The sequence below is a fragment of the Felis catus genome, chromosome B1 (assembly GCF_018350175.1).
Source record: "Felis catus isolate Fca126 chromosome B1, F.catus_Fca126_mat1.0, whole genome shotgun sequence".
In the NCBI taxonomy this organism is placed as follows: Eukaryota; Metazoa; Chordata; class Mammalia; order Carnivora; family Felidae; genus Felis; species Felis catus.
Genome location: NC_058371.1, coordinates 31,272,487 through 31,297,500, shown reverse-complemented (window position 1 = coordinate 31,297,500; position 25,014 = coordinate 31,272,487). Strand labels below are relative to the sequence as shown.

The window sequence follows — 25,014 nt, the reverse complement described above, 5'->3', positions numbered from 1 at the left end:
CCTCCTTAATCTCTGGCTACCACTAATCTGCTCTGCTCTCCATTTCTATAATTTTGTCATTTCTATAACTTTGTATACGGATATTATATAAATGAAGTGATACAGTGTGTAATTGTTTGGGGAGTTTGTTTTGTTTTGTTTTCCACTCAGCATCAATCTCTGGAAATTCATTCACATGTATCAATAGTTCCTTGCTTGTCTGTTTGTTTTCGAGAGAGAGAGCATGAGTCGGGGAAAGGGTCAGAAGGAGAGAGAGAGAGAGAGAGAGCACGAGTTGGGGGGAGGGTCAGAAGGAGAGGGAGAGAGAGAGAGAGAGAGAGAGAGAGAGAGAGAGAGAGAGAGAGAGAATCCCAAGCAGGCTCTATGCCCAGTGCAGAGCCCAACACACGGCTTGATCCCATGACTCTGGGAACATGACCTGAGCCGAAATCAAGAGTCGGACCCTCAACCGACTGAGCCACCCAGGTGTCCCCAGCTCCTTCCTTTTATTACTGAATAGGAATGTTATCAATCTGTTAACCATTCCCTTGCTGAAGAACATCTGGGTTGTTTCTGATTTGGGGCTATTACAAATAAAGCTGCTATAAATATTCCTGTCAGCTTTTTGTGTGAGCATAAATATCACTCCTCTGGGATAAATGCCCAGGAATGCAATTACTGGGTTGTATGGTAGTTGCATGTTTAGATTCTTAAGAAATTGTCAAACTTTCTCAAAGTGTATCGTTTTATAATTGCCACCAAAAATTTATGAGTGATCTGGTTTCTCTGCATCATGGCCAGCATCTGTTATTGTCACTATTTTGTATTTTAGCCATCCTGATGGTTGTGTAATAATACCTAATGGTGATTTTAATTTGCATTCCCTAAGGGATAGTGATGCTGAACATCCTTTCAGGTATTTATTTGCCATTTGCTACAGAAATATCTGTGCATGTCTTTTGCCCATGTTCTACCTAGATTGCTTGGGTATTTTTTAATGAACTCCTTATATATTCTAGACACCAGCCTTTTATTGAGTATATGAGTTGCAAATAATTTCTGTCAGTCTGTAAGTTAGCTTTTCCTTCTCTGAACGAGGTTGTTTGTAGAGTGAATGGCTGTTTTTTTTTTTTTTAATTTTTATAAAATCCAATCTGTTCATTTTTCCTTTGGTGAATAGTGCTTTTGGTATCATGTCTTGTCTAGACCTAGATGCTAGATTTTTTTCCTTTGTTTTTTTCTCTAAAACTTTTATAGTTTTATGTTTTATATTTAGGTCCATGATCCATTCTGAGTTAATTTTTCTATAAGGTGTCAGATTTAGGTCAAGGTTTAATTTTTACCCCTGGATATCTAACCTCTCTTGCATCATGTGAGAGGCAGGTTGGCTTTCCTCTGCTGTATTGCTTTTTCATCTTGGTCAAAAATCAGCTGGATGTATTTGTGTGGGTCTATTTTTGGGGTCTCCACTTTGTATGTCCGCTCCTCTGCCAATCTACGCAGTCTTGATTAGTCTTGCTATATAGTAAGTTTTGAGAGTATACTTCTTTCAGATGGTTTTGGCTATTCTAGTTCTTTGACCTTCCATATAAATTTCAGAAGAGTCTTGTGTTGTATATAACTACAAAAATATCTTGCTAGGGTTTTGGGAGCAATTGTGTAGTAAGTGGGTATGAATCTGGGGAGAATTGATCATTTTAATAAGTGAGTCCATGGACACAATATTTCTTTCCATTTTTTTCGGATCTTTGATTTCATTCATCAGCATTTTGTTGTTCTTAGCATATGAATACTGTACATTGCTGGATTTAAATGTAAATATTTCATTTTTGTGAGCAATTATAAATGGTATTATATTTTTAATTTTGGTGTCCATGTGCTCATTACTAGCATATAAAGAATTATTTTTTGTTTATCTTGTTTTAAAAAATTTTTTTTAACATTTATTTTTGAGAGACAGAACACCAGTGGGGGAGGGGCAGAGAGACAGAGGGAGACACAGAATCCGAACCAGGCTCCAGGCTCTGAGCTGTCAGTGCAGAACCTGATGCAGGCCTGGAATCCACGAACTGTGAGATCATGATCGGAGCTGAAGTCGGATGCTTAACCGACTGAGCCACCCAGGCACCCCGTTTTTTGTTTTTTGTTTTTGTTTGTTTGTTTATCTTGTGTCTTGAGACTTTGCTGAACTCACTTTTTAGTTCTAGAATTTGGGTGTTTTGTTTTTTTAAGATTCCTTGGAATTCTCAACAGAGATACCATATCTACAAATAAATACATATATCTATAAATATGATATTGTATCATCTGTAAATAATGACAATTTTATTTCTTCCTGTCTAATCTGTATGTCTTTTCTTGCCTTAATGCATGGACTAGTATCTCCAGCAATGTGCTGAATAAGAATAGTGAGAGGGGGCATACATGCCTTATTCCTGATTGTAGAGGGAAAGCATTTATGCTTTCACCATTATGTTTAATGTTACCTGTAGGTCTATTGCAGATAAATGGAATCAAATTGAGGAAGTCTCCCCATCTGTTCACAGCATTTTTTTTTTTTAAATAACTGCACCGGTGGCTTTTGTCAAATGTTTCTTCCGCATCAGTGGATATAATCATGTGCTTTTACTCCTCTGGTGTGTTAATATGTTGAATTACATTGATTTCCAAATACTAAACTAGCCTTGCATCCTTGGAATAAATCTCACTTCATAATGATCTAGAATTTTTTTCTATACTGCTGAATTCTATTTGCTATTCTTTTGTTAAGAAATTTTGGAAGGATAAAGGATGTTAGACTGTAGTTCTTTCTCTCCTCCCTCCCTCCTTTCCTACCTACCGGTCTTCCTTTCTTCATTTCATTCACTGTCTTTGGTTTTGACACTAGCTCCAAAATTAGTTAGGAAATGTTCCATTCTCTTCTATTTTCTAGAAAAGATGTGTAGGATTGATGCCAGTTTTTCTTCTGGTAGAATTCTTCACTGGAACCATCTAGGCCTGGAGATTTCTTTTCTGGAAGTTTTAAAGTTATGGATTCAATTCCCTTAATAGTTATAGGGCTATTTAACTGATGTATTTTATATTGAGTGAGCTGTGGTAATTTGCACTTTTCATGAAAGTAGTCCATTTCATCTAAATTGTCAAATTGTTGTGTGTAGAGCTGTTCATTGTATTCTGTCATCCTTTTGACATTTGCAGGATCTGTAGTGACATTCAGCTTCACTCCTGATATTGGTAACTTATGTCTTTTTTCTTTTTCTCTTGGCCAGTTTTGCTAAATGCTTGTCAATTTTATTAATCTTTACAAAGAACCAGCTCTTTGTGTTATTTTCTCTATTGTTTTTCTGTTTTCAATTTCACTGATTTCTGTTCTTATTTCTTTCTTTCCTTCCTTCTTACTTTGGATTTATTTTGTTTTCTCTCATTCTTGTTTCTTTTTTTTTTTTAATTTTTTTTAACGTTTATTTATTTTTCAGACAGAGAGAGACACAGCATGAACGGGGGAGGGGCAGAGAGAGAGGGAAACACAGAATCGGAAGCAGGCTCCAGGCTCTGAGCCATCAGCCCAGAGCCCGACGTGGGGCTCGAACCCGCGGACTGCGAGATCATGACCTGGCTGAAGTCAGATGCTTAACCGACTGAGCCACCCAGGCGCCCCTCATTCTTGTTTCTTGAAGTAGGAGTTTAGATTATTTATTTGACTTTTCCTTTTTTATAACATTTTTATCATGCAAGTATGTGCATCTCAGCATGCCATTAGCTGTGCCCCACACATTTTGATATTTATTTACATTTTCACTCATCTAAATGTATTTTTTAAAGTTCTATTGAGACTTTCTCTTTGGTCCATGATTATTTAGAAGTGTGTTGTTTAGCTTCTAAACATCCGGAATTTTCCCTGATGTTTTTCTGTTACTGATTTCTTGTTTGATTCCATTGTGATCAGTGATCACACACACATGCATGATTTTACTTTATTTATTTATTTATTTTAATGTTCATTCACTTTTGAGAGAGGGAGAGAGAGAGAGAGAGAGACAGAGTGCGACCAGGGGAGGGGCAGAGAGAGAGGGAGACACAGAATCCAAAGCAGGCTCCAGAATCTGAGCTGTCAGCATAGAACCCAACACAGGGCTCGGACTCATGAACTGGCAAATCATAACTTGAGCTGAAGTCAGATGCTTGGGCCACCCAGGTGCCCCACATGCAGGATTTTAATTTTATGTTTGTTAAAGTGTGTCGTATGGTCCAGAATATGGTCTATCAGGATATGTGTTCTGTGAGTGCTTGAAAAGAGTGTAATTCTGTTGTTGTTGGATTGGCATGTTCTATGTCAATTAGACCCTCTTATTGATAGTGTGTTGAGTTCTACATGCTTGTTTATTTTCAGTCTGGTTGTTCTGTCAACTGTCAAGAGAGGGGTGTTGATATCTTCAAGTACAACTGTGAATTTCTCTATTTCTCATGTCAGTTATATCAGTTTTTACTTCACATATTTTGCAGCTATGTTGTTTGGTGCTTATACATTTAGACTGCTAGGCCTTCTTGGTGGGTTGACCTTTCAGTCAGAGTAATACATGCTCTGAAGACTACTTTGGTGCTCAAATAGCCATTCTTGCTTTCTTTTGACTACTGTTTGCATGATCTGTCTTTTTTTTACTTTCAACTCTCATATATCACTATATTTGAAGTAAGTTTCTTGTAGACAGCATATAGGTGAGTCATGTTTTTTATCTAATTCACGCTGCTAAGTCTGTGATCTAGGAGGCAAAAGAGAAAGCCCAAGAAATGTATCACTGTGGTGTTCCTTGGGTCTGAAGATCTCTAGTTGGTCTTCCTTCTATTTTTCAAAGTCTTCGTATGTCTTATATACAGTGTCAAGGATTTTTAGTTGTAATTAAGTGGGAGGAATAGGTGAAAGTGTGTCCACTCTATCTCTCTGGAAGTAGAAGTCACTAGTCACATTTTGTAAGCCTTTGCTGTTGTTCTTGTGGCCGTTTCTCCATCAGGAGTACAGTCCGGTGTGGTGGTTTACAGGGGACGTTTGGGAGTCAGACCGGTCAATATCCACCACTCTCCTGCCACATATGATCTTCACAAGGGAACAAATACGTCCAAGACTTACGTTCTCCACCTGTAAAGCTGTACTTACCTCGTAACTTGCTTCGACAGCTGAAAAAGATGATATGTGCAAGTGCTTAGCACATGGCTGTCGGGAACTTGAAACACAGCTAGTATGATTGAGGAGGTTAAGCTTTTAGTTTACTCAATTCTAAGTCATTTAAATTTAAATAGCAACATGGGGCTAGTGGCTACTCTATTCAGAGCGACACTGTTATAGATGGGGATAACTAATACTCACGGTATTCATGCAGAGTAAATAAAAATATGGAAAACTGCTTTGAAGACACTGTGATACACAACCTGAGGTGATATTTGTAGTCGATACAATAACTCAAGTATGTTTTGGGTAGAGGCCAACAAAGTTATTTTTCCCCTTCTAACCGAGAGCTGTCAAGAAATGAATGAAATGGAGGAGGACAGCAACAGGACGCAAAATGTGTGATTAGCCTTCCTCCGACGTGTGCTCCTCTCCATGACATGCTCATTCACCCACACACTACAGCATCTGCCTTCCACACTGTCACCTGCTGAGCCCCATCCTACAGGATGGCTCTGTGCTGGGAGAGGGGCAGGGGCAGCAATTTCGATCTGCTTCCTCATAGAGCAATGCCTCACATGGAGCTCAGTTGGCAACAAGAATGTGGTCTGCTATGAGAAATTGGTCCCTGGTGATCCCTACCTCAAAAAGATCCCACTACCCCCCCTGCCATACTCTGATGAAAAGTCATCCAAGGGAACTAGATGAGGTTCTTTGACAGACTATTTCTCCCTTAGGGCTGTGAATTCCATTCTGCAAACGAGGACAAGTGGACTGCTCCAAGGGCACCAGGATGGGTACTAGGTGGCCTAGCTTCTTTACTTCTCTGTGCCACCAAATATCTAGGTGGTACCAGAAAACTCAGCTCCCTGTCATCCTGTGTGAAATGGAGACTCAGACCTCCACCGGGATCATAATCCCCTGTTTTATACCTGACACTTGTACGTTTTTGTGACTTCAAGGAAACAGCCACTTCCTGATGTGTATTACAGTTGTAGAGATGAGTAACTGGAGGTGCCATAAGGTCAGAATTTGGTCAAAGTGTCACAACAAGATGGTACCAGAACTGGAAGTGAAATCCTCAAGACTCTAAGCCCTCGGGTCTTTGCCTTGTACTGTGGTGCCGTGATCTCATTTAGAAGGAAGCGTTGCTCAGGGCTGGAAAACGAAGTGTCTAATGAGTAGATCTGCTTCCCTCCCTTGCTCAACCCTCACACTTGTTAACACAAGCCCTGGTTTGGATATATAGAAAGGACAAGAAAAGCAGAACAAAAGAGATACAGAGCAAAAAAAAAAGGGGGGGGGGGCAAGAGAACGGTAGAAGGGATGCTTAATAGTTTCCACCTGTCCATAAAGAAAGGCACTTAGAGTTTCCAGAAGAGCTAGCACCTTCTCGGAGTCAGAAGAATTAAGGAAAGTAAAGATGGAGAAGTGAGGTGGCTTTGTTCCCTTTAAGAGAGGTCTATTTAGTAAGTAGACACAGGGACAGCAGAGCTTGTGAATTAAGGCCCATTGGAGTTCCAATCTCTCCGGGGAGCCTCAGTCAGAGGAACCTCTTGAACTTTATTTTTCTCATCACTGTAAAGGGGGTTGTGGCACCAATACCAAAGGATTATCGTGAGGATGAAGCGAGAAAATGTATATAACAGGGCTGTCCAAGATAAAGAACACAACAGAAGAGAAAATGTATTAGTTTGGACTAGAACCAGATATTCTGCTTCAATCAAGTGATCTTCCCGTTATAATATGCCTCCCCTCCTCTTCCCTCCCTCCTACCCAATGCCAGCTCATTCTCTTAAGCCCTCTAATTAGCTAAATAAAGAGTACAGACAGGGCCTAGGTGAAAAAAAATGTTCTCTGAGCCAAGTGAAATCCCCAGGGAAGGGAAGAAGCCCACATGGCCAATTACCATAGCATCATTTCATTTCCTCGGAGTGACTAATACCCAGAGATAGTCACTTAAACACTAATTGCAGAAGAACAGGTAGAAGTCGTGTTAAATGAGCCCATCTTTACTTCTGAGGAAAAAGACAGCCAGGCTCTGTGATCCATGAGTACGCTCGCTTCTTAATCTTCCACAGAAAGAGAGAATAGCTTCCATTTCCAATTGAACACTGGATTTCGACGGCATCAGTAGTTGCTCTCAAGCCAGCGGGCAGATTTACAGCATTGCAACTGAATTACCAGCATGACAATGTGCCAGCTCCGTTGTGGCGGCATCTGATTTTTTCCAAATCCAAGCACTGCGTCAAACAGTGATGCCTGCATGCTACAGAGAAACCACTCACCCCCACACATCTCACCCTGAAGTTTCTAGAGCCTCCAAGGCCTCGGTCCCCACGCTGTGTTGAGAGAGAGGGGAGGAGAGAGCCCCCGCTTTGAGAAGGTGTTATGGGACCTCTTCACTGAGGGTGACTGTGAATCCTCGCTGCCCACCCTCCAGCTTGTTTTCTGTTTTCCACCTGTTGCTTCTTTTCCTTCCTTTTCTCTTCTCCTTCCTCCCTCTAGCCATACTTCCTTCTACCACCAAAGTCAGTTTTCTTGTATCGCAAGAGGTGGAAGGCAAGTAGGAAGGAAGGAAGGACAGATGTCCTTCATTTCCTAATGCTGTCCTACTTCCTGACCTACAAAGTGACCATGAGTACTTTGCACTGATTATCCTAGGTCCCTCATCACCCAAAGGCCAAGTTTACCCCACCTGCAAGCCGTTGGCCACTCCTGTCAAATTTTCCTAATCCCGCCTACTTAAATTCTACTTATTTCCTAAATTCCAAGTGCCACCACCTTAAAAAGTCTTCCTCAACTACTTCAGCCCTTACAAAACTCCTGTCACTTCTTAAAAACAACAACAACAAAGTTTAGTTATAGTATCCACCTTACACACCAGTTCTATTGTGCGTGTACTTACGACTCCTCATTCTGATTTAATTATCCCTAAGGGAGGGGACCAAATCTCCCATCTCTCTTGTACTGTCCATACATGTCTTGGTTCAAGGCTATGCAGAGTTCATTGCCTATTTGATATCCACTTAAAACAGAAAACTCGCTTCCAAGTTCTGTGCACTGGTGTTTGCATGAGGGCAGGGGCTTGGTAAGCCACGGAGACAACTTTCCATAGTGTAATGGTTCAATCTGGCACAGAACACATTTCTCAAATGCCTCTAGTTTTCTAGGGACTGAGTTGGCCACTGGCCTTGTCAGAAACACGTTCTGTCCAGAGCAGTCTTTACCTCTTCTTTATAAAGAGATAACCAACCCACCTATAAGCTGGCCTCATTCCCATCTCGGAGATAATGAAAACAGGGTGCATTCTAGCTGAGTTAGTACCTCATGTCTGTCAAGCTCCACTCAAGTTCAGTTTCCTTCCATGACCTTCCTCAGACCATGCAGCCATAAGGCTGTGTTTCCTAAAAAAATGAAATGAGGAATGCCAGAATGACTAAGATGATGTTCTCATGGGATGATCCTTTGAATCTATTTCCAGTTGGTGGTTGAGTGTTTCTGCTGGCAGGCAGTTCTGCGTGCCGTATTCAGAGACCCAGGCTCCTTCCACATGTGGCTCTGCAATGTCCTAAGACCCTGGGGCGACCTGGATCCAGGAGCCATGGCAGGACCACAATATGACTTCCATGGTTCTAGCCACCTCTGCCTACATGGGCTCCATTTTTCGCACAGAATATTACAAATTGTATTGTAGGACTCAGTATAAAGATGAATATATCGTGTGTTAATATACTTTTGTGGAACTGAAAATTAATTTTTGCATTTGGCTTTCTGAAAAAATTAATACATTTCCATGAGCCCTTACAAGTCTCAGGGTCCCTAAGGGCTGTGCTCGGCTAGTCTGTGCTTATGTCTTCCTGGTCCAAATCTCCATGGCGCCGGCTGCCCCGTGTTCTTGGGACCCAGTTCATGTTGCCCTGGTCTGCCCCCTTGATACATACACGTCAGTCTCACCAGACAGACAGCAGGACAGCAGGACGTTGGTCCTTTTGCTTGCATGTTGCCCAGTGCTTTGCCGAGAGCGAGGGCTCTAGTCGTATGGATGACACAGCTGTCGTGGATTGGGCAATTTCCTTCACTCACCAAACCTCAGTTTCCTCATCTGTAAAATGGAGTGCTAGATCTGAAACCCCCTCATGGTACTTCTGTGGGGACGAAATGAGATGATTCATGCTTAGCGCAGCATCTGGCCCTTGGTAAGTACTAAATTTGGGGAAGCAACGTTTTTATCATTATGACTTAATACGACAAGAACTCATATTTATAGAAGCTTGGGTTCTCAAAGAACTGCCACGGGATGATAACGTGGCTGTGGTTTTCATGTCTCAAGCTTGTTTATGGGAAACGCTGAGGTTTAACAGAAAGGTTCTGGAGTGAGACCGATGTGGATTTAAATCCCACTCCGCCAGTCACCAGCTGGGTGGCATATCACACATACTTAATCTCTCCGACACTCTGCTTTCTCATCTGTGAAGTCAGATGACTTCCTTTACAAGTACTAAAACATTGTCCTTGGTCTCCGCGTCACCGGGGCCGCCTTCCTTTTCTGTTGAGGAAGATGATTAGTGTCTAAATATCTCCTGTTGTGGTTATGAAAGCCTCAAGGTTCTTACAGGAGGCCCGGAAATTTGGTGTGGAGATCCAGAGTGCTAGCTCTCTTCTCTGTCCCTAGCCCTGTTAGAATAACAACAGGAGGGGCGCCTGGGTGGCTCAGTCGGTTGAGCGGCCGACTTCGGCTCAGGTCATGATCTCGCGGTCCGTGAGTTTGAGCCCCGCGTCGGGCTCTGTGCTGACAGCTCAGAGCCTGGAGCCTGTTTCGGATTCTGTGTCTCCCTCTCTCTGACCCTCCCCCGTTCATGCTCTGCCTCTCTCTGTCTCAAAAATAAACAAACAAACAAACAAAAAGAATAACAACAGGAAAGTCCTCATCAGTCATTAGCACCTTACCTAAAATGTGCTTCTAGTCTCCAAAAACCAGGTTCCATTGGCTGAAGAAAGGAGGGAGGATTTAAGAACCCAAGGCTGGGGGCAAAAGCTCTGAGATGCCGAGGGCTGTGTTATTTATATTTTATAATATATAAATATTATATACGTATATATTTTTTTCTGTGATACCGGCATTGCCACAATTTGATGAAATCCTCTTGGTTTTAGAGTAACTACACTCCCCGTAGAGCTCTCTACTAAATGAAGTCGTAGGGTGTGAATTCCAATTCTTTCAAGTCTCGGTGGTTAGTGGCCTAATATTCACCTGACCTAAACCCTGAAAACAGCAATCAGGCCTATTGCCTAGCGAGCCATCTGCTAGGGACGTGTCACAACCGCCTGCAGGACGATCTGGGTGAGAATCCAGGACCTGATTCCAGTCCTGTCTTTGCCACGTACAGCTCCATGAGTTACATCACTTGGTCCTGGGATTCCTTTTTTTCTTCCCTTATAATCTGCATAATAACACAGAAGCTACCTTGTAGGGTTGTATGCATGAGGTAGCACATGTCAAGTTCAGGGCGTCTGGTGCATAATTTTGCAAAAGCATCACATCCCAGTACAACAGAGGGACACTACCTAAGCGACTGCTGGAAGCTGGGAAACACAATTTAGGAGCCTTCTAGCTGTCACCTGAGCCAGGGACTGCACCATCACTCACACAGAGCCACATAGCAACCTGCAGCATAGCATGTCTGTCTTATTTGCTGGCAAAGCCGGAGTCTGGATAAACCCTGCTGGATTCAAGACCATATGAAAAGAGGGAGAAATAGAGGGCCAGCAAAAAATGACCACAAAACAAGGCAAATTCAAATGGCTTCTAGTAGTATCCATAATGCAGAGCCGCCTGGAAACGGAATAACAGGAAGATAAGACGGGTCCCAAAGAGCATTGGAAAAAATGAGAAAATGAAAATATATGCAGGCTCCTTAAAGCATGCAACCACTACCGCGAAGGTTTCGATTCATCCTGTATTTTTAACAAATCTGAAATAATTCGAATGGAATTTTCCTTGGTACTTACAATTGTGTTATAAATTTCACCGGTTAAGAAAAAAATGGCAAGGGAAAGATGGGTGGTTCAATAAATGGAGGGAGAAAACAACAAGAAGCAGGGAACAATAGGCAATATGATAAGATGCTTAATCACACGTCAAAGGAACACAGCTACAAGTCACAGTGACCCTGGACGCCACTTGTGAACACGTGCAGCTTGCATTTGGAGTTTATTATGAACACGGGCAAAGAGGCAGCAATGAGAGTCAGAGGAACAGCCCAAGGAAAAGTGAAAACCTAGAAAAAGATCAGTAATTCCATACCCCACCATCCGCCTTAGAGACAGCTCTGTGAGCACCTGGGTAAGTTTCTACAGATCGGAAAAGATTATCCAAGGAGCAGGCAAGGGGAGTGCAGGCAGATTCATTAGGGACGTAGTGCCTCTGCATCCCTAACTACCGAGGGGAGATGGGGGTATGGCAAACCCGAAGACAGCAGCAGGTGTGTGTGAGAACGTGCCTCTGCTAGACTCCATTCAACAACCTGCATCAGAGACACAAGGACCCACTACAGCATACATGAGGCAGCGTTTCTGGGATTTGCCTACGGAGCTATAAGATTAATAAGCTTCCTGGGTCTTTCTCATGCTCACCAAAGTTTGAGAAGCACCACTTTATTTATTTTTTTATTTTTGTAACGTTTATTTATTTTTGAGACAGAGAGAGAGAGAGAGAGAGGACAGAGCGCTAGTAGGGGAGGGGCAGAGAGAGAGGGAGACGCAGAATCCGAAGCAGGGTCCAGGCTCTGGGCCGTCAGCACAAGCCCGATGCGGGGCTTGAAACCATGGTTGGCGAGATCATGACTGGAGCCGAAGTCGGACACTTAACTGACCGAGCCACCCAGGTGCCCTGAAAAACCACCATTTTAGCACCTCCCACCCAGCATGTCCCTGCCAACCGGCAACAGGCTGCTCTTGGATCCACTGGTTCCTTGTGGGGAGGCGGAAGACCAGGTTGACACCCAAGACCACTCTTACCAAAAGAAGCTTCGTGACCTATTCTGTCTGCACCCACCCTCGAACCTTGGAAGCAGCCATGCACCCTTTTCTTTCAAAGAAAGGGGAGGACGTGGAGGAACCTGGCTGTGAAATTATGATGCTATGATCTCATTCTTGTCAATCTGGTTCTGAGCCTGGCTTTCTTCTGCTGTCTCCAGAACCCCAAACTTAATCATCAGGACTCCCTGTTCTTGAGTGTGAGGATGACACACATCTGGAACCACAGGGAAATGGCCATGAGAGGCTGAGGTTGTACAGCCAGACAATATTCTTTTAATGCAAAGAGGGGAAGAGCTGACCAAAGGTAAAACCAGAGATGGTTTGCCTGGGGGGTAGGGAGGGGACCGCGCAGTCAAATCCTATCAGTGTGGCTATGGCAAGAGCTTGCAGAGATGATGGTTTACTTAAGGAATTAACAGAAAAATAAGCTGTTCTGCCCACAATCATCTCAACTGCCAAAACCCCAATGATTTCTTACCCTGAAATGATCCTAGGAAAAGAACAGTCCAACTTCTGCCCCAGCGTCAACTACTCCCTCTTGACCTTGTGGTAACTCCTTCGGAATATTAAAATACGATTCTTTAGCCTCTCGAGCTGACCCGGGCTATTACAGTGTCTTCCCAGATGGGGTCAACTGGGGTCTCTCTCTCTCCATCTCTCTGCCTCTTTCTCTCTTTTCTCTTCTTCTCACGTACACACATTTTTTTTTTTTTCTCTCTCTTCTTACTTATGTTCACAATGCTAAAGAATTTGACGAAAGCCCAAGATATTGGTCTTCATATGAGTCTCACTGATGCATGTTACTTTCTGGACTTCAGGGGACTGAAGTCTTTTAAAAAAGAAACGTGCTCAGGAGAAGGGTCGGTGGGGCGGGGAGACCGTGGGGCTCTGGAGCGTGGGTACCTAATCATGTATCCTTGGCAGCTACAGCAAGAACCCCTGCTGACTTGTCAAACTCTCACATGGACGTTAAGAAGATTAAGATAATAGCATGCCTAACATAGCTAATAAGAAAGATTTGAAACAATTGGCAAAAATAGATGGAGTTATGAAACGCTTATTAAGGGATAATGATTCCATGTCACAATAACGGCAACATAGGGTCGGCTTAATTTCACACACCGAGAAGAGAGATGTAGATGATATGGGGGCAGAAAGAGACAGAATCTGCAATGTTCTGTGCCCAGTGCCCGACGTGGCAGGCAGAGACACACCCGCCTGGGAACGAGCACCGCCCCACCCCCCCCCCAAAACACCCTCATCACCGATCATGGCCAGGTTGGGAAGGGTGTGCAGGTCACAGAGCTGTCCGTTCACATCCGCTGTGTTGGCCACTGGAGGAGGTGTATCTGTGTGTCCAAACAACTTAAACAGATTTTCCTGAATTTCAGAGTAGTCACATCGACCTTCCCCCTTTGTAGCCTGGGCACATCATCAACATGCCAGTTCCCTCCCTGTTTGTTTTTTAGGGACAAGAAGCACGTAATTCCGCTCAAAGGGAAGTGGCCGAGGACCCCTTTGGGCCCAGAAGGGTGAGGAACACACCGAATGCAGCAAATTCCCATGCCCATCCCTGCCTCTCCAGGGAGGAGCCCCTGCGTCGGGACCCCTGTGCCCGGTGCAGACCGGACTCCGGGCAGGCAGGCTGGAGCACGAGGGGAGGTCCTCCTGGTCTCCACCCCGTATTTCTCATCCATTTAGAGGAAACAGCCAGCTGGAAGCCCAGGGACTTTCTCAAGCCCATTGGCCTTGTCTTTCCCTCACCAAACTCTCTTTCCTTTCAAAAGGGATGGGAGCAAGCTTCCGTCTGCAGCGAGAAATGACAAAGACCTGAACAAAGATGAGGCTTTTGATCCTCCGACGAGATGCTCAAGGTGGGAAGACAAGCAGTGGGTGACTCTCCCACACTGCTGGTGAAATGGTGGAAGAGAGTCTTAAGAAGATTGTCTGCAACATGATTTAAAATCGAACGCAAGCATACCCTTTCCACGAGCAGACCTCCTCTCAGGAACCCATCTCACGGAAGCAGCAGCACTCACATACAGAAGCACCTCTGTAAGCCATGCGCACTGTTGGGAGGCAAAAGTCTGGAAACCAGGGGAGCACCCGTTGACAGAGGAGCCAATGAACGTGATAGACCCCAGATGGCTTCCATACAGAACTAAATGAGCAGAGGAAAAGCACAGACACAAAACACGTTGTGAGCACGTGGTTTCTTGGAAGAAGTCGGTGAGGCTGACGTTAGTGTACAGGACAAGAGATGGGAAGGAACTGTGCCTCCCTCCGGCCCTTCCAAAAAAGAATAAAAGGAAAGGCTGGCACTAACCATTCAAGCATGTGGTGTAAGTCAGAGAAGCGGATTGACTTTTGGGGACGTGCCGTCAAGATCATACCTGTTGGGGAGAGACATAAGCTGGATCTCTGCCAATCCCCGTGGAGCTGGTAGTGCTCTGGGCAGTTATCCCGAATTAGGATAAAGACCAGGCATTGGACTCAGGCTGCTCCCGGGAAGGAGGTGGCTCCCATCAGAAGAGGGAGAGCACCCGGACGGACGGGGAGCCAACCATCCAGCACAGGGATGGCGCTTTAGTCCTGGAGGGGAGGGGCCCGATGGCCAGGCACAGCAGCCACTGCAGGGGGCATCATCACATGTCTGAGTCTGTGAAATTATGGATACCGTGCGCGCAGATGCACAAAGAAAAAGAGTGAAGAGAAGAGAGGCCTCTTCGATTCTCAAATTTTAAATTTTTTTTTTTCAACGTTTATTTATTTTTGGGACAGAGAGAGACAGAGCATGAACGGGGGAGGGGCAGAGAGAGAGGGAGACACAGAATCGGAAACAGGCTCCAGGCTCTGAGCCATCAGCCCAGAGCCCGACGCGGGGCTCGAACTCACGGACCGCGAGATCGTGACCTGGCTGAAGTCGGACGCTTAACCGACTGCGCCACCCAGGCGCCCCCGATTCTCAAATTTTAAATTTATTCCTCACACGGACAGTTCTGAAGCCAAGCCAGCCTCCATACCAAGGGGCTGTGGAGTAGACTCCCAGCCTGGGCAATTCTGGTGGTAATACTGCCTGATGATTTCCCCTGACGTCGTTACAATGGAAACCAGGCGCCAAGCTCCCGGCTGAACTAATGTCCGCTCCTGAGAACTCTGACTGCCTTCTATTTTTGAATGGGTTGGAAATAGAACCAAGGGATAAATTTTGTCTCCCTTTTGCTTGTCAGGGTTGGGTACCTTGAAATCAAGCATAAAACACAAAGGAAAGCCCTCAGAAGGACAGGAGGGCAGAGCTACATAGGGGGCTGTAAACTTGAAGCAATTGTTCCAACCCAGCCCTAACTAGGAAGCCCAGTGGTGACTCAGGCACCCCTTGAGGCCAATTAAGATGCTATAAAAAAATGCAGGAACTTCAAAATTGGACACATAATGAGCCCTTCAATATCATCTTCTCCTTCTTGCACCATATTACTAAGGCAAAGTGGAGACAACGCGTTCTGTGTGCATATTTCTCCCAAGATTACCTTCTGCAATCATCTGAAAGATTTCATTTCTATCAACAAGTGTTGGGAGAACAACAGAGAGGAAAATGAGGCTGAAGCAAAGCTTCAAAGTTCTGTGTTTCTACTGATATGGAAAGAAAGATCCAGCAGCCCGTCCTCTTGCAACAGGATATCCTCATTTAATTAACATTGTTCTGGAAAGAATAATGTAATTAGCCAAGAAAAAGGTAAGTTACACATGTTGGAAAGGAGGACGAGAGTTAGTAAATGTAGATGATTTTTGTATATCTGGATATCCCAAAAGAATTAGCTGGAAAAAGACCTCCTAGTACTATAATAGGAAAGCAAGGAGGAAGCTGGTTGAACGTTAACTATATTAGAAATCTATAGCTATCTTTTATACTAGCGATAATTAGGACTATTGGAATGCGATGGGGGACAAGATTCCATCACAGGAACAATAAAAATATAAAACACTTAGGTTTACGTTTAACTGGAAATGGATAGAATAAACAAAGAGAAAGCTAACAGAAGACTAACTGCCTTCAATGAAGCGGGTTGGAAAGTTTTTATGTTGCAAAGATAGCAATTCCATTCATTTGAATATGTAAGTTAACAGAATTCCAACTAACAGTTTATTTGGCACGAGACAATTCTAAATTTCATCTAGAGGAATAAATATGGATAAAAATCCTAAACGAAATGGGGGCTGTCCTATTAGATTTTAAGATACTCTTAAAATGACAGTAATTTATAAAATATTGATACCAAAACGGAAAGGCTGCCTGCTGATTGATCATTCAGCTACTTCCGATCCCTCTGGGCACGGAAATTAGCATCCTGTCTTTTCTCAGTTGACCATGGACTCTTGTGGATGGTATTTCACATCGTGGCCATCTTCTCCCAGGTCCTCCCAGCCCAGGAAAGGAGCCTTCAGCCCCCCTGGTCCTCAACACCATCTTAGGAAAAGCAGTTGTAGCCCTAAGCATTGGACCTTTGTTCCTTTTGATGATGCTGAGTCAGTCTCCAAGGTCAGAACATGTCCTCTGGTTGTCCCTCCAGGACACCAAACATCTGGGAGAGAAGCGACCCATCCAGTTGGAACCAGCCGTTCTGTTTTCCAGCTTCCTGTTGGCCTTTCACTGGATGAATAAAATATGCAGACTCTTACTTTAATTTTTCACTTGTCTCCTGGACTTTCGATGCCTCGCATACCAGAGCTTCTCAAGTCATTTGTGTGAAGGGCTAGTTTTTTTTCCAAATGCATCGTGTACTAGCACTTTTTTTTAAATGCAAGAGGAATAAATAACCAAAAAAAAAAAAAAAGAAAGAAAAAATGCCAAGCAAATACAAGCCCAAATTTTTATTATATTCAACCGACATAAAATTCCTCTGTTATATGGCTCCAAATGCCTCTAAACACTCTTTTCACAGGCCAGTGACAAACCATTAGTACCAGGCCACCTGCCACTGACTGCACTGTCCTAACCTCGTCATCAACAAACCGGCTGTCACTGTAGCTAAGGATTCTTCACACCCTGTGGCCCATGCCACAAGACCATCTTCTACTTTTACAACCCTTTACTTTCGATAGCACTCAAATCCTCTCCCTCATAGGACTCTCCAGCATCATTCTGAGGAATAACTGGGGCAACTTCTTAAGTTTTGGGTTTTTTTTTTTTACATTTATTTATTTTTGAGAGACAGAGAGAGAGAGACAGAGCACAAGTGGGGGAGGGGCAGAGAGAAGGAGACACAGAAGCCGAAGCAGGCTCCAGGCTCCGAGCCGTCAGGACAGAGCCTGACGCGGGGCTTGAACTCGCAAACCGTGAGATCATGACCTGAGCCGAAGTTGGATGCTTAACTAACTGAGCCACCCGGGTGCCTAATTGGGGCAACTTTTAAACAAACCCCATTTGTCAGGCGAGTGATGCAATTCCTCGTAGACACTTTCAGCGATGTGCCCACCGTGGTCAGTGATGAAGCTGGAACTCACCTTAAGTGTCCTGATTCCTGATCACGGGTTCTTTCCATCCCCCAGGGGAGCCATGTACGTGGTGATAAACGACAAGCTGATATATTTGATGAGTTTATCCCGTGGCCCTGGCCGGCCAAAACACTTTATGCGCGAATACTGCCAAAGTCCCTTTTTGCCTTTCTTTACCCCATATATTCTTGAAGAAAGCTCCCCACTGCAAATTGTCCAGCGCCCTTGGGCTAATGGTATTGTTCCTATGCTGCCTCACTGTGTTGAGAGAAAAACTTCAAATGATCCATAATTTTCAAAAACAATAGCAAATCTCAAACCACAGCAATGTCACTAAAAACTCTCATTAAACTCTTCAAGAAGTGTAGCAAATTAGTTAGGCTCCATGGCTACAACCAAGGTGGCCTTACTCACCTCCTAGCTGCGCTTCCAAACTGCAGGTACGGTACGTTATATAGGAGCAAATAAGCAGCCTCTGGCATGCCAAGTTTGTAAGTTAAGCTACGAAGACTTCAGGAAATTTTGAACCAAATCTCTGCTTATTATTCAGAAGGGGATGTTTTTCTCTGTCTTCTGCAGGAGGGGTCAGCGGTGTGCTTGGGGTGGGTGACAGCAAAGCTAAGTGCTCACGTCACCGCAGGGTTCATGCAGTTAAATGGAGTTCTAGAGAGCTTCAGGGGTGCAATGCTCCAGCTCAGGAAGGCAGCGTGGGGCAGGGGAAAGGCCTGGGTTCCAGAATCACAGGGTCCTAGCTTCCAACCCAGCCCTGCCACTACCCAAATGGGTAATGGGCCTTGACTTTGGGATGCTAACAGAACTGTGATTATGGAACAAAGGTATATGTGTAAAATGGCTTAGCACATACATGCTGGAAATTACTTGTCTTTGTAAATAGAGAAAAAGCGCACAGAGTTCACCTTCCCCTACCAGGCGTCCACCTGCATCTTTTCAAAAAGCCCCTCGGAAAAGATTTTTGATTTATTTTTCCTCCATACTGACTCTATCGTATTAAAATAGCTTCAGGTGAGGTGCAGAAGCTACATGAAAAAAACACAGTTAAAAAGAGCAGTGAGAGTCACATTAAAGTCTACAATAGCCATTGGGCACTCAACTAGACAGCCTGAGTGAGGGCTGACTGATATCCACAGTGAGGATGTTTGCTAGGACGGGATAAAAAAAGGTTTGCTTTATGAAACAATTTTGCATTGGCTGGTCTGACGCCCACTTCAAGAAGCTAACTCGTGCGGGGGCTCAGTCGGTTGAGCGTCCGACTTCGCTCAGGTCATGATCTCACGGCTTGTGAGTTCGAGCCCGGCATGGGGCTCTGTGCTGACGGCTCAGAGCCTGGAGCCTGCTTCGGATTCTGTGTCTCCATCTCTCTGCCCCTCCACCACTCATGCCTCTCTCTCTCTCTCTCTCTCAAAAATAAAGAAACATTAAAAAAATTAAAAACAAAAAAAAGCTTACGTGTCTGAAGAAGATGTATTTCTGGCTCAGAGTGCTCCCACCTTTGCTGGCTTTGATCCCTATTCTAACACAATACCGTAGTCTCTGTCAGGGCAACTCAGAGGACAGGGGAAATAAAATCATCTTTAAGTTACTGGAAGCACTACAACATACAATAAGGACGTTTCGATTTTCTTTTTTTTTCTTTTTTTTTTTGGCTTGAGTTGTCCCAGTTGGCTGTCTACACTGATCACAAGACTCCTGTTTCTCAGGACTGTGGAGAGTGAAGCCAAGAAACTGAGTACAAACCAGGACAGGCATTCCATCATACAGATGTTTCACACCATGTTTTGTTTTCTGGAACCAAAAGACACACGAAGACTTAAGTTTGCAAGACCACGTTTGAGCACTTCGGATACCTGAAGTTTTTTTCTTTTTTTTTTTTTTTTTTACCGTTTATTTATTGTGAGAGAGGGAGAGAGTGGGGGAGGGGCAGAGAGAGAGAGGAAGAGAGAGAATCCTAAGCAGGCTCCAGGCTCAGCAGGGAGCCCCACGCGGGGCCTCCATCTCACAACTGTGAGATTGCGATCTGAGCCGAAATCAAACAGCTGGCCACTCAACCGACTGAGCCACCCAGGCACCCCTGAATTTTCTCCTTTTATGTTTAAATGTTTTACGACAGGAGGCCCAGGCCTGTCTTTGCCTGCATGCACATCTGAAGAAGCAGACTGGGCCCAGCTGAAAGTCACTGATGCCACCTTCCTTCCGAGTGTCTGTGGCAGGGGGAAATCCCAAGCCCTCGGCTCCGCTATTCGTACAAAACGTGGTGCAGTTGGTCGGGTTCTCTGCGCTCTATGTTGAAAACAGTTTTATCACCTCACATGTCGAACCGGATTTCGGGTCTCTTTCATTTACTTCCACAGATGTTTACTCAGCACTTACTACTGCGCTTAGGCCCAGAGGCTTCCGAGCTGATCACGACTGACTCAGGTCAGGCCTGTAGCATACAATTCAGAGCTTACGAGACAATCATCCAAGCGGATCCTGTCGTTCTGCTGATGAAGACGAGAGGCCTGGAAAGAAGAAACCTTCCCAGAGTCACACCGTAGGCGAGCGTGAACCGTTCAAAGTCACGGTTCTACGCGAGGGCAACTCAAGGGTTTAAAATCACAGTTACAATGTCGGTGCCATTACTATCAAAGAAATGGTAGAAAGTAAAACAAATGGCTGAAAATAAAAGGACGACGTGCCAGTCCCTTATCATGTAGCTTCTGGACACAGCTGTCAATTCATTTCTCCATCTGGATACAGCATAGCAGCTGTCTACACGCCGTCTGCACACGTCTACTCGTCTACTCGTCTACACGTCTACTCGCTCAAACTGCCCGTGGATCTTCCCACTTATCCTTTGTTTCTGAAGGCAGAGTCAAGGCCACGATGACCCTCACTGTGTTCTCAGCTTTATTCTAGGTGAGTCAGATATGGAGCCCTGAATAGCAGAGACCGGGTTTTCACACTCAAGATTTTTATAATCTAGGGAGACACCAAGCCAGACTTGCATGCAAATGTGTGTTAATAAAGCCCGTGTTTAATTATGGAGTGTGCGTATCAATAATGTTAGCAGGCTATGGCTCGTGCTAGTCAAGTTGTGTCTTTTAGGAAGCCTTTTGGACACCCTGCCCCCCAAATTGGAAAACCAACCTCTTCCAACTGTGCCTTTGTGCTTATCGTGACCCTACGTGGGGCTCAGTTATGTGTCAGTCTCCACGTTGAAGTCAGGGTCCGCTTGTATCTGCCACCCAGTAGGCTCTCAGTATGTTTCTTGCATAAAGTAAATAAAAGATATTTTGAGATCCTAGTCCACTCTGGGGTAGCTTCCCAGAAGAGGAAAGCTGGGATTTATTTTAAGACATGGAAATGATTTGGTGGAAGGAGGCACATTTCTTCCTTAGTTCCCTTCACTATGCCTAGAACATGGGAGCAGGGCTTGGGGTGGGCGTAGTCAGAAGGGCTTGGGGGAGAGGTGAGGCAGACTGTGCCTGCGCTTCTTCCGTGACTGGAAAGAAGTCCTCAGGGGCGGACTCGCTCCGCCAGAGTCAAGGGTGAGAACAGGAAACGAAGTCCTGACCCTCGACCCCGCTTCACCTGCACCCTCCTACCATATGTTCTCTGTACGAGACGCCATTGTACCAAACTTTGCAGTGACCTTGGGAAATCACTTCCATCTGGAAGCCTGGGTGAGTCACAGGAAGGCAAGATGAAATTTCTCCAGCTTGCATTTGGCCCAGACTGTCACATCTGCATTTTGATCCTTATGAAACGCTATTACCCAAGAACATACGGATGGCTGCAACATTGTAAATCAAAAGCCTCGCGGCTCCAATTCCCTTCCAGTGCACACGGTTAGACATAGAAGTCACAGTTGCTTACAGGCTGCAGTTGGACTTTGAGAAAATGGCAGGCTCTGGAAAGCTCTGGGCACTTGGTCAGGACAGTAGCAAAGTACAAGGGTTTGGGAAGGTAGTGGTTGGGTGGGAGAGTGTGTTGCACGTAATTTTTTTCTTTCTGGTTTTTGTCCCAGGAGATCCATTTGATATTGACACCTGAACTTTGTAACATAGCCGGGTCCTGCTCCACTGGCTTCTACACAAAAAAACATGATGCAAAGCAGCTGGGGTAAAAGCAGTTACCATGGAAACCCCGGGCTTTAGTTTGGAAAGTAAAAGTGATATTTGTGATGACCGCAGCTATGGTTTGTACCGATGCGCTTCCCGGGAAGTCTCTTTTTATCCTGAACTTTAGTATTCCTTTCTTTCCCGCCTGTGGAATTTGGCAAAAGAAAAATTTTAAATCAGATTGGAAATATTACCTTCCCAGTTAAATAGCTAAAACAGGAGACCTTGATTTATTCAAACCATATTTGTTGAAGACAGATTTAACTCTAAATGGGGAAACTGCTTAAAGGTCAAGTTTTGTCTTGGATACTTTGAAAGAGTTGCTAAGCATTTTGTCCCCCAGGAAGGCTGCGCTGACACCAGGAGGTGTTACTTGTTACTTCCCCACAACCATTTTCCACCTCTCAGGAATGAGAGAATTACGGCCGCAGAGAGCAAACACATCCTTTTGTGGGCATGATCGCAACTGTGGTCAAGCCGGTCATGGCAGCAGGAACAGACCGGTCGCCTTAGAGCACTGGCCTGAGATACGGAAAACATTAAGGGCATGGGCTGGGGCACCAGAGAGAGCCAGGATGCAATTCCTACTCTGCCGCTAGTCCTTGCTGCACGACCTTGGGCAAGTTTCTTAACCAGCCTCTGCCACAATTTCCTCGTCTCTGAAATGAGAATCAGAAAACCTACCGCTCCGGTTTGCAAGGATTAAATAAAATAATGCACACAAAGCATTTAGTATCAGCACGTTATAAACTATAATGCAAAATGAAACCAAGCTGGAACCACTGTTTACCCTCTAATGGCAAGGAGGGTGGATGATCTTGGGTCAGTGGAGTTGCCAATACCTACATAACACTTGTGCATACATGCACGCACATGCACACATTCAACTGAATACGTCGATTTTAAAAAGCAGCTCTTCAAATACAAGCGTAATTACCGATCTTTATAACTAAACAGTATTGAATTAATTGCCCATATGTTCACAGTAGTATGATGAGCCCTGTGCAGCACAAGTAAAACAAAGCCTGTCCAGGGGCGCCTGGGTGGCTCAGTCAGTTAAGCATCTGACTCTTGATCTCGGCTCAGGTCACGATCTCGCAGTTCGCGATTTCAAGCCCAGCTCTGCACGGGCTCTGCACGGACAGCGCGGAGCCTGCTTAGGATTCTCTCTCTGCCCCTCGCCTGCTCGCTTTCTCTCTTTCTCTCTCTCTCAAAATAAATAAACATTTAAACAGCGAAAACAAAAACGGAGGCTGTCCTTGTTCTTAACAATCCTAAACCGATGACACGGACATGGACAAAAAAACAGGTGGACGGGTATAGCTGCCAACAGTCTTAGAGAAATTTAGAAAGACAGGTAGAGACACTATGCATAAACGCAAAGGTCTAACGCATGAGGAAAAAAAAAAAACAATTAAAATTCAATCAATCAAAAGGAAGAATCAGGTGGAAGGGAGGTAGGGAAGACAGGAGAGCAGAAGCAAGCAGACCAAACTGACACATTCTCTGGCTTGAAGCAAGTGGTCCATCTCAGAGCGCAATGGCCACAAGCCTGGCCCAGCTCCCCCGATGCCCGTCTCTGAGCCCCTCAAAATCCAGCCCGTCTCCTCGTGTTCCCTTTCTCATTCCATCTCAAGGGCATCTGGTTGTCACGGGTAGCCTCTTACCCGGCCCCCAATGATTCCCTCTTCTTTTGTACTCATCTTCCCTTTCTTGGAGAAAAAAAAAGCAACGATTGACTATGAAGCCCTCAGCAGTGACAGTTCTTGTTGCCAGGATTTTCTGCCACACTGAGCCTTCCACTTTTCCTAACCTCAGGCGAGTGTTGCTTGTTCCTCTTCTGTTTCTTTCTTCCAACTTCATACCCGCCCTTAGGTTCAGCCCTGGGCCCGTCTCCTTGTCGGAGGGCCCACTGACTTAGCAGCACCGGTTCCCCAATCCCATCATGAGGGCTGGCCCCTCACCAAGACGCAGATATTCACCACTGATCTCTGGATCAGTCGTGTCCAACTGAACACTCTGAGATGATGGAAATAGTTCGATGCCGGGGCACCTGGGGGGCTCGGTCGGTTAAGCGCCCGACTCCGGCTCAGGTCGTGATCTCACAGTTCGTGGGTTCGAGCCCCACGTCGGGCTCTGCGCTGACAGCTCGGAGCCTGGAGCCTGCTTTGGATTCTGTGTCTCCCTCTCTCTCTGCCCGTCCCCCATTTGCGCTCTGCCTCTCTCACTCTCAAAAATGAATAAATGTTAAAAAAAAAATTGAAAAAAAACAACAACAGTTCGATGCCTACACTGTCCAGTAGGGTAGCCATTCATCATATGCGAATGAGCATTTGAAACGTGGTTAGCCTGGATGAGGAACTGAATTTATAATTCTCTCTTATCTCCATGAATTTAACTCAAATTTAATTCGCCACATGTGGCTCGTGGCTACCACGTTAAACAGCGCAGTTCTACATAGTGTCACTACAGCTCCGTGATTTCAGGTGTGATCTGGTCACAGCTAAAGGCTTCCCAGAACGTGTTCCTCCCCCTGGCATCTCTGTCTGCGCTCCAGGCTCAAATGCTACCTTTTGTTTATCCCACTCCGATTCCTCATAAGCAGCCTCTGATTCCCACTGATGCCCCCTGCAGGCATCCCGGCTCTCGGCATTGCCCCTCTGTCCCCCGGCCACACCCCGTCCAGGTCCTCGTTCAGACCTACACAGTCAGCTGGCTCTCTCACTTCAACACGCCCTGCCGTCGCTGCTGATCTAACCTCTCTCCAACACTGCTCCACCGTGTCACTTACCTGCCTCAAACCCGCAGTGTGGTTCCCCACATTCCCTTACTTCAAGGCCAAAATCCTTGTCTGCTTTTCAACAAAACACCAAGAGAACGTGGTGCCATGAAGCGTGGTCATGCTGCCTTCCACGGTTCTCCCTGCACGCACACACAAACACACACGCACGCACGCACAACTACCCTTTCCAGGCGGATCATCTCACTAGCCCATGGACATTCCACGCTCACTCCTACCTTGGGGCGTGGCTTTGCAAATCCTACCTTTCAAGATCCAGTTGAAGACTCCCTCCCTCCATAGACATTTCCAAGCCCTGCCTGACACACCTCGCCTCTGAATTCCTGGAACATTTATAGGGAATGCCATCTTGTCCTGATAATTACTGTTTCACGGGAACTATCCTTTCCTTCCCAATTAGACTTCAAGGCAGTGAGTCG

The 25,014-nt window shown here is 45.1% G+C and overlaps 1 protein-coding gene across 8 annotated transcripts in view; it reads right to left on the bottom strand.

Moving 5' to 3' along the window:
* Positions 1-25,014, bottom strand: part of ADRA1A (adrenoceptor alpha 1A) — a 119,269-nt gene that overhangs the window by 73,930 nt on the left and 20,325 nt on the right. The window contains exon 2 of one of the 8 annotated variants that reach the window (XM_045055357.1): positions 19,683-20,193. The exons of 6 other annotated variants lie outside the window; for them this stretch is intronic. In XM_045055357.1, the coding sequence (XP_044911292.1) occupies positions 20,150-20,193 (44 nt within the window). In that variant the 3' untranslated portion in view covers positions 19,683-20,149. One more of the 8 variants, XM_019828402.3, reaches the window with a different exon arrangement.